This window comes from Platalea leucorodia, assembly GCF_965183815.1.
Source record: "Platalea leucorodia genome assembly, chromosome: W".
Taxonomy (NCBI): domain Eukaryota; kingdom Metazoa; phylum Chordata; class Aves; order Pelecaniformes; family Threskiornithidae; genus Platalea; species Platalea leucorodia.
In genome coordinates, this window is record NC_138859.1 from 36,323,941 (window position 1) to 36,334,321 (window position 10,381).

The window sequence follows — 10,381 nt, forward strand, 5'->3', positions numbered from 1 at the left end:
AGGAAGAACAGAGTACTTCCTGTCTTTCGACACTATGGTTTTCAAAAGACTCTTATCTAAGGGAGAAGCCTTACACAATTCTACAAAAAATGCACTGCTTTATCCCCTGACCATCCTAGCAAACTGCTCTTACTGTTTGCTGGATGGATGATAGACACTTGAAAGGGATTTAAGCAACAATCTGTAGCTAAATAAATTATATTTATGCCTTCCTCTTCCATACCCACAAGGTAAATAAATACCTTGTATTTATTTGTACTCATACCATAACACCAAGCCAGTAACTCTGAATACAGTTTCTGTATTCTGTTCTTCACTTCTATCTGCACCAAGGAGTGTAATTCATACGGGCAACAACAGCGGGGAACCTCAGTCTGCAAAGACTTCAGATCTCTTTCCTCTTCTGTCTCCACTGTTGACCAGCGAGGTTCTTTTTTACATCTGGGAGCTGGCCCTATGACACAGGGCACCTGCAACACTGCTGAATAGCATTTTTCTTTATGTGGAAAAACCCAAGCAAGCTAAATACATGATGGGCAAGCAGAAGCCAAGCTGTCACTGTTCCCCCTGCTTCTATCCATACTACCATGGTGGATGGAAAATTAGCACAGTTATAGCCTAGAAGCTGGAGATTGTGAGACAGGAAGTATAAACAGGTAAGAAGAAGGGAGAAATTGGAAAAGGCTATGCCGAGATGAGAAAAAACTAAACCATCAAACCTCACTTAGGAGATATATTCTGAGCAATTAAAATTCAACAAAATGCATCTAACTCCCAATAGAATTTTCTTTTTTTCTTGGCAAGCAGGTCTCTGAAATTCCTATATTACTTTGCATAAGGCCATCTTGTGAGTTTATATTTTTTCTTTACATATTACAATCCTAAAATGGATTGTTGCTTTAATTAATAATGATGCACATTATGTACAAGTAAATGAAAACCTGTGAATGACAATTGCATCTTTTTCTGTCACTTATATTAGCCCAAGAATTATTTCTCAGCTAAAAGAAAAATTACCATTGAAACAATTACAGATAGATTTTATACGTACCTAGTTGATTAGTTATTTTCTCTAGTGAAAATTATGTCATGTTTAGTCAAATTAACAACTGTTTTCTAAGGTTAATTTAATTTCTAAAATGGAACCTGAGTTCTTTTAGGAATGTAAGACTGGAAGAGATCTGCATTCAGTTCCATGCTGTAGTAGGCAGTTATGTCTCATAATCACAGGCATAAATTGGTCAAGCTCCATCTTGAACTTCTCTAGCTTCTTTGACCACAACCCTTCTACTGGATATCTGTTCAGGCCTCTGATGGTTAGAAAGAAATCTTTTTCTGATTTCCACCAAAATTTTTCCATTTGTCCATGACAAAATGACTCTTTCTCTTCCTAATGTTTATGTATCTTCTGGTGTATTTATAGTGAGAAATCATATTCCTTCTCAGCCTTAATTTGCCTGGCTACGTATACCAAGATACTTCCGCCTCCTCCCATAACTCCATTTTCTTGATTGTTTTTCTCTGACGCTATTCCAGTTTGAATTTGTCTTTCCTGAAAATAGGTGACCAGAATTGTTTACTGTCTGTTGCTGCTAGAAATGCTTTTCTTGATACATCCATCCTTAAATTATATTTCATTTATTCTTGGCTTCAACCAAGTGAGAGCTACAGCACATGAGAAAAATAATTTTTGTTAGTCTTGCACTCATTACATTTAATTTTTTTTTGTTTCTATTACTCCAGTCCTCAGGATCACCTACTTTCTTCTGAAAGATATTATCATCATCATTATTTGTAATGCATCCAAAGTTGATGTCATTTTATCAAATTTCAGTAGTAGATGTCTGCTTCTGGGGGCAAAGACATTGATGAAACACTCCCCAGCTGACCCTAGAGATATTTCATTAACAGTCTTCTATGGAGTTTTGGGTAGCTGAAGTTCAGTAAAAATGGTGACCATTTTTGTCAGCAACATTAACTTTTACTAGTTAGGCATGATTTTGCTTTTTTTTTTTTTCCCCTCAAGATGAAGCATCATCTTCCTCAGGTGTATGTACCCAAAATGAATTGCAGTACCTGGCTAAGGGGACGGGGAGGTTGGACATATCCTTTTCTGAGTTGTGTCAGGCTGTCTCATCCTAAAGGATGCCATTCAAGGAACTGATACAGATCAGAAATATGTCCTTCATTCTTTTCTCCTTTTTTTTTTTTTTTTTGCATTAGGTATGTACACAGAGAAAAGACTGTAAAATTTTACTCATAGAGACAGTGGGAAGGAAGGGAGATCAAGCACAGTTATGTTTTAACATACTGCTGTTACGCTATATATTTTAGTATGAAAAATAAGCTCTTAGATTAATTTCAGCTCAAAACTAATTGAATAATTATCTATTTTAATTTAAGGCTCAGGAGACATGGACAGTATTTCCAAAGTGAGTATCTAGTAACATTTTTGGAATTTTTAGAATAATATTTCACTCTAAACATATTTTCATTGTCTCTCTCTGTTAAACTTTTTATTATGTATCTACATTTTCTGCTTGTCAACTCTTTGGAAGCTGTGCAGACAGAATTAGCATTAATTGTAAGTTTAAAAACAATATCTATAATCAAGTATAAGTAGACATTTCTTACTGCATGACAATATGTATTAATGAATGTGATTAACATATATCCTGTTCGTAATCTGATTGATCATGTTAAAATCTTCCATACTGTTAAGACAAATGAATATAGTTCTAATAATCAATGCTGGTTGAAAGCAAATTTGGGAAAATGTCATTAGGATGTTACTTTTATGCACTGCATGATTCATTTTGTCACCTCTGTAAGGCAACATTAATATCTTAATCACTAGTCTAAGTCCCTAAAAGCTAGATTAAAAAGTAATTGCAAAAAAAGCACTGTTTTGATACAACTGTTAAACAAACATTAAATAGTAAACAAACCCATAAAATAGTATATGCAAAATGAATGTGAGTTTAACCTGTAGGGGTTTTGCAGCTAGAAAAATAATATTGTGCTTGAATGTGTCATTTCTTCCATAAAAATAAAAATCTGCTACATCTGTAATCATTATTAATTTAGGGAATTTCGGCACTGGTGAGGCCGTACCTCGAGTATTGCGTTCAGTTTTGGGCCCCTCACTACAAGAAAGACATCAAGGTGCTGGAGCGTGTCCAAAGAAGGGCAACGAAGTTGGTGAAGGGTCTGGAGCACAAGTCTTATGAGGAGCAGCTGAGGGAACTGGGGCTGTTTAGTCTGGAGAAGAGGAGGCTGAGGGGAGACCTTATTGCTCTCTACAACTACCTGAAAGGAGGTTGTAGCGAGGTGGGGGTCAGCCTCTTCTCCCTAGTAACAAGTGATAGGGCGAGAGGAAACGGCCTCAAGCTGTGCCAGGGGAAGTTTAGGTTGGATATTAGGAAAAACTTCTTCACCGAAAGGGTAGTCAGGCATTGGAACAGGCTGCCCAGGGAAGTGGTTGAGTCTCCATTCCTGGAGGTATTTAAAAGACGCATAGACGTGGTGCTCGAGGACATGGTTTAGTGGTGGACTTGGCAGTGATAGGTTAACGGTTGGACTCGAGGATCTTAAGGGTCTTTTCCAACTTAAATGTGTCTATGATTCTATGATTCTATGAATTATTCAAATAAGGAATCAATGAGCTTATTGAGTATTGATAAAGTGGTAGAAATTTGTCCTTGTAAAATATTGTGTTTTGTACTCAGCATCTTCAGATGTAACTGACTAAAACTAATAAAAATACCACTAAAATTGTCTCCCTGTATTTTTGTGCTTTTGATCTATAAATATGGAATTGATGAAGGGATTTTTTCAGTTAAAATTTTATAACTCCTTCATTTGAAATTGCTGTAACAAAATTCTTATTGATCTTCCAAAAAAAAAGGAATAAGAGTTTGAGTGAATTAATTGCCTGCATCTTTTGGTTGACCCAGGACTAAGTGCTACAGTGCTGTGGCTAGATCTCTCTCAGTACAGAATTTGCCACTTTGAATCTGGCTAAGGCTTGTGTGCATGTGTTCTGGTCATACTAAGGATGTCACTGTAGATGCTCTCTCAGGCTGGCACTGAGATGTGATGAGATACAAACACACATCAAAAGGGAAGAAAATATTGGCCTAAATTCCTGTGGGTTAAAATAGAAGTTTGTAGTATGAATTAATTTAAAATACACTTTCAAATGTTCAAAAAACAGGAAGCATTCTTCAATTAGTGATACAGTCCTTTTAAAACTACATAGGTGATTATAGCCTCAGAACAACCTTCCATGGCCTTACATGGAGAGTAGGACCACAGCAGTATGCCTCTTAGGCCATTTTGGCGCTATGAGGGAAAAACATCTATAGCAGGGCTACATTTTTGTAAGTTTTGAAGATCTGTATCATGTTCAGGCCCTGTGAAGAGTACAACAGTGGACTGAAATGACCATGTTGCCTTAGCTGTGCTGTGCTCAAGTAGATTCAATATACACCTCCAATGAGATAATAAGCATACAGCACATTTTTAATCAGTGTCTATAATTTTTCTTCAGTTTTTTTTTTTTCTTCAAAATGCAGCATTTTTAAAGTAGAAAACATTTTCATTAGCTTGCCACTAAAATTATTTTTTAAAACCTGTGTTCAACGCACTGGTATTAAGTATCAGCATATGTGCTAATATGATTATTAGAAAACCCGGATCAAAAAATTTACCTTGTAATTTGTTAACCTTAATAAATACATCATGGAAATCATATTTGATGCAAGTCTCTTTCAAATAGCTAAAAGAAAAGTGTTGTTTACTTGGAAAGTAAGTGTTGTATTGTTATACCATTATATATAATAGCTTTTAAATATCTTTTTCTGAGTAACACTCTGCCCAATATGCAGCCTTAATTGATACTAGTAAAAGTGTGTGGGCAGTCTCTTGTATATAGCATTAGCAATTTCAGGTAGATAATAGTATATAATACTTTTGGAACTTGATTGGAAAAGTTATGCATGCAAGGAATAGAAGATTCCTGGGGTTTGATGAATGCAAAATTAATATGTGGCTGCCTTCCAATTTTGTACTTAGTTTACCAGGATTCTTCTTGTTAAGGCAACAGTCTCCCTTTATACATCACTAGCTAGTTGTTCAACTGGCTTTTTCACAAGTAGATTTCTAGATTACTAATTAATGTGACAGAAATTGTTCACTGAAGTTAACACAGTTTGGGATACACATTGCTAGATGCTCAAGGCCAGGCACAGAATTTCAATGGAGTAAAACGCATATTAGAAGAACAAATTATCCATTACCACTGAGATGAAGAAAATTAATCCAGTCTTGGTAGAATCATTACAGCTGACAGAATTCATAGCTACATTTTCCAGAGAAGACTTTAATTTAATTGGCTGGATGACAAAACATGACATTTTTTTAATCTATAAATATGAACTGATGAATCGACATAAAGTAGATTGAGATGGGGGAAAGTAAATGAACTGAAATTATGCATATTAAATAAACATTAATAACCAGTGTTTCTTGCAGTGCTCATGGAATTTCTGCAGTCACCAAAGAAATATTTGCTTTGGAAAAACTCAGCTAGTGCTACAATGCTAGACCCCATACTGGCAATAAAAGCAGCCCAGAGAGTTGCTATAAAAGCATTTATGTCAGGAATTTGAATCTGGGCCTGGTGCACTGTAGCAATTGCAGAATTTCAAAGCTTAGTAATACACAGAGAAAGATAAAATAGGAGTAAGTCCCCAAGAAATGAACAAAAGTCTGGAAGCATCATATAAAATAAATGTGACAAGGCCTTAGTGGGTTTTAAACTATATATTCATAGATTCTAAGGGCAGAAAGGACTGATGTGATTGGCCTCCTGCATAACACATGCAACAGGACTTCCCTGAATTAATTCCTGCTTCAGGTGCAATAGCTGTGGTTGAACTAAAGCAATAGTTTTAAACCTTTTTCAAGCTGTAGATTCTGATGTTAATTAGCTAGTTAATTTTTAGTTGCCTTTGATGGACCCTTCACCTGCTGTCCAGTGATTCCTGGAGATCTGAGGACCATGGTTTGAAAACCAGTGAACTAGATCGTGAAGAAAACAACAGGGCTAAGGGAGGGGTCTTGACCCTACTCTATAAGCTGCATTTCAGATGCCAGTTGAAAAAAGTTATGTCTTCATGGTGGTTATGTAATTAATTTTACATTTCATCTATAACTAAAAATAAATACACGAGACTGAACCCTGTCGTGGTTTAACCCCAGCTGGCAACTAAGCACCACACAGCCGCTCACTCACTCCCCCCACAATGCCGCTCACTCACTCCCCCCACAATGGGATGGGGGACAGAATCGGAAGGGCAAAAGTGAGAAAACTCATGGGTTGAGATAAAGACAGTTTAATAAGTAAAGCAAAAGCCACGCACGCAAGCAAAGCAAAGGAAGGAATTCATTTACTACTTCCCATTAGCAGGCAGGTAGCATTAGCCATCCCCAGGAAAACAGGGCTCCATCACGCATAACAGTTACTTGGGAAGACAAACGCCATCACTCCAAATGTCCCCCCTTCCTTCTTCTTCCCCCAGCTTTATATGCTGAGCATGACATTATATGGCATGGGATATCCCTTTGGTCAGTTGGGGTCAGCTGTCCCAGCTGTGTCCCCTCCCAACTTCTTGCCCACCCCCAGCCTCCTTGCTGGTGGGGTGGTGTGAGAAGCAGAAAAGGCCTTGACTCTGTGTAAGCACTGCTCAGCAATAATGAAAACATTTCTCTATTATCAACACTGTTTTCAGTGCAAATCCAAAACATAGCCCCATACTAGCTACTATGAAGAAAATTAACTCTACCCCAGCTAAAACCAGCACAACCCACAAACATATTTGCCCATTCAGGTGGAAATGGTAACCTTCCTTCAGGGGAATACGGTTAAAACTTAACAACAGCCTTTCAGTAAGGAGACTTTCTCTTAATTTAATATTTCCGATTTTTCACTCGAAGTTTGCCCCATTGCAGCCTTAGCTATATTAAATGAAGACTGCAGGCAGGTATTTTCAAAGTATGATATATTTTGCTTTTTTTTAAGAAGCTTCATAAATCCTTAAGCTAACAAAAATGCTGTGTTAGGATTGTAATTGAGAATTAACAGAAGAATAAGAGGACAAATTCATTTATGATTCTTACAGATGTTATCGTTTGGTCACTTTGATCAAATGCTCTACTTTGAGTTGCATTTTGTTAGCCTACCCATTGACTATACTAGGTTTGTGTTAAGCCTGCTTAAACTTTAAGCCTGATGCATTTGTATATGTACAGATATGTATGTATGTATATGCTGTATTTGTAAATCTTGTGTTTAATTTTTCTGGATTAAAAAAATTCAAGGGAAGAACTGTGATAGACATAGTAAATGTTTTATGATGAAGTTCATAATTTCACTCCCCCTTTTCCCTGACTGTTCCTTTTCCATCACAAAGCCTGTATTAATAGGAGTCTAACTATGATGGAAAGTGAATCATCCATGCCCCAGGCATGGTAGGGTATCACAAATCAACTTTGCAAACACACCTTACTACTTGTAGTATTTACAATAATCATGTATTGATTATTGATTCTGAATAATTTCTGTGACAATTTTCTAGTTTTATTCTTTCTGTGACTAACTGAATCTTGAAAGCATTTTCTGAACATTATAAAGGTGGTTGTGCGGGAGCATTTCCATAAGAAAAAAAATTACCTTCAGGAGTCTTTGTATTGTTATTATTTATTAACATTTCACTTGCACCTAGACACTCAAAAAGTAGATGAAGACCCTACTGCATTATGCCCTGTGTAAGCAAATAGCAAAAGTACAACTCTTCCTGAAAATGTTTGCAAGGCCAATCCTGCGGCTGGCTGTTATTCATGAGTCTTTTATCTAATACTCTTGTTAACTCATTTATCTATAAACTCCGTATATAACTGCTCCTAGTGAAGTGGTTTAGCAACTCAAAATTTGAACTAGAAGTTATTTCAACAAACTGCACACTATGAACAAATACTTCAAATACAGGCCTTGATTTGTGAAGGTCTGTGTAGACCAGATCTGTCCACATGTCTACCTTCTGAATGCATTCTGAACTCATATTTCAAGGCACGTGCTCATATACCACTGATTTGATCATACTGATTTAATGTAGTTTCAGAGCTAATACTTATTCCTACCATTTATACTTTTTCCCAACTTCAGTAGGAGAACATGCTGGCTATAGCCTGAAAACAAGAATTACAGGTAAATAGTTGTTACTTCAGAGGAGAAAATACTTCTTTGCAGGTTAAAATTAGTAATTGAAACATACAGAACTCTACAGAGACTTGTCTTTCAAGTTCAGAAATTCCAGTGCATTGTATAGATACTCTTTTGACACGCTAGGTGAAGCTGGGAAAGCAACTGAAATCTTCAGCATTTCATCTGTGTTTTAAAATCTTGTTTAACAGAATTCTCCCAGTAATATGAGCATGAGTAATCAGCCTGGCACTCCCAGGGATGACAGTGAGATGGGTGGAAACTTCTTAAACCCTTTTCAGAGTGAGAGCGTAAGTATTTAAGTAGTTTTTTACTTTGCAAAACTTTATCCTTGATCTTTTATTTTCAAAAAGAAAAATAACAGCCAGAACAAACAGTTTTGTAGTGTACCTGTAATGCAATGCTGTGTATTATGTGGTTTTTTTACTAGCTTCTAAAATTATAGCATTGATTCACTAAAAAATTGTGCCAAATGCTGTTAAAAGTTGAGCTGAAACTGAAAAATGTGGGAGGTGTAGATTTACTGCAGAAGCTCTTTTTCTAGATTAAGAGGTCAATTGTCAATGAAAGTTAAATCTGTCAAGTAGTAATAATTATGCCATACATATTCAGTAATGCACAATGGGCATTTGTCAGGCAATATCTGAACAGCCTAGATACACATAGTTGGCAGATCTTTACAACTGAGTGTTTCAATTTTTGGTTTTTCAAACTTTGACTCCTGAACCATGTATTTTGCAGGGCAGTAATGTCTTTTAGAACAGTATTCACACTGTGAATTTCATGAAAATCAGATTGGGGGGGGGAGTGGTTGCTTCTTAAACTAGTGAAAAGGAAGAGGGGGTATTTTCTGCATGTTAGCTGTTTGTGTCCTCATAAAGAGTGCACGTGTTCAGATTGTTTGGAGCATTGGAGAAAATTGATTTGTACAAAGCAAAAAGACTGATGTTTCAAAAGCTGCAGAAAAAGCAGTAACTACAAAATCTCCATTAAATGTGATCCTTGGTCATGGTAGTCCATGTTAGTTCTCAACTCAGCATGCTTTACTTGTGCTGAGGACAAACAGTCTGATTCAGCAGGCAGACCAGTTCACCAAACCAAACTCATTAAAAGAAGGACATCAGTTGCCCGACACTGAAACTGTCAAGTGAATTGGTTTCATCATCAATAGCTATATTTTTACATAATGATAGAAGTATAACAGAAGTTATGATACCACAAAATGAACTACAGCCTTAGCATGTGCTATAGTACAAATTTAGGAGAAAATTCATGTAGCATGTTGACATTTAAACTCATTGCTCTTGTCCAAAAGTGGTTTTAGTTACCTGGGAAAGACTGTTGTTAAAATGTGGATTCCTCTTTTTTCAGTACTCCCCTAGCATGACAATGAGTGTGTGATCTGTTACCAAGTCTCCTCATGAAGACCACAGTGAGTTTGCTCTCTCTCCTCAGAGAGCTACTGCAGAAGAAAATTATTTGTCCCAGTGTACAGTTTAACAAAAGGATCTCAGACACAATCAGAACCACCATATTTTTCCTACCATCTCCCCAGTTTTGTCAAGAAATTGGGTCCCAAACATGATTGAGACAACAGTAGAGTGGCATAACAGAATTGCCCAAGATGGAACTGCAATTATCTGTCTATGTAAATTTATGGGTTAATATATATGTGTATGTGTGTGTGATATAGAAATACACACATACATATATAAACCTGCAAGACATTTTAAAATATTGCCACATGACATCTTAAGTAGAAATGAGGAGTAGGGACTTTTATTCCATCTTTTTTTTCATGTTTACATTTTAATTATTAAAGTTTGCTTTCCTTCTTCCCTCCTGAACTGTTTTATGTTGCATATATCACTGCTTTATAAGTTATTTTTTAAGGTGAACTCAAATGATAAATTCTTCTGATTTTGTAAATGTCTGCCATTATTGATAGGAATAAAATTGCTTATAAGAGCTCTCATTAATTTGTGTTTGATACCAGTTACCCTGTGAATCACAAACTCTATTGTCTCAAGAAATAGAAGAAAGCATAACTTTTGGAGAAATTTAATAATTTTCACCAAGTTTAGTGATTTTTTTTTT

At 36.2% G+C, this 10,381-nt stretch overlaps 1 protein-coding gene across 27 annotated transcripts in view; it reads left to right on the forward strand.

Annotated features, from left to right (window-relative positions):
• LOC309601609 (single-stranded DNA-binding protein 2-like) overlaps window positions 1-9,708 on the forward strand; it is a gene marked incomplete at its 3' end in the record, with an annotated part of 225,153 nt that extends 215,445 nt beyond the window's left edge. For 21 of the 27 annotated variants that reach the window (XM_082334711.1, XM_082334718.1, XM_082334733.1 and 18 more), the window contains 3 exons: window positions 2,404-2,432; window positions 8,476-8,574; window positions 9,656-9,685. In XM_082334711.1, the coding sequence (XP_082190837.1) occupies window positions 2,404-2,432; window positions 8,476-8,574; window positions 9,656-9,685 (158 nt within the window). Of the gene's footprint in view, window positions 1-2,403; window positions 2,433-8,475; window positions 8,575-9,655 lie in introns of all 27 variants that reach the window. The other 6 variants (XM_082334736.1, XM_082334714.1, XM_082334720.1 and 3 more) reach the window with 2 other exon arrangements.
• Between the last annotated feature and the right edge of the window lie 673 nt (window positions 9,709-10,381).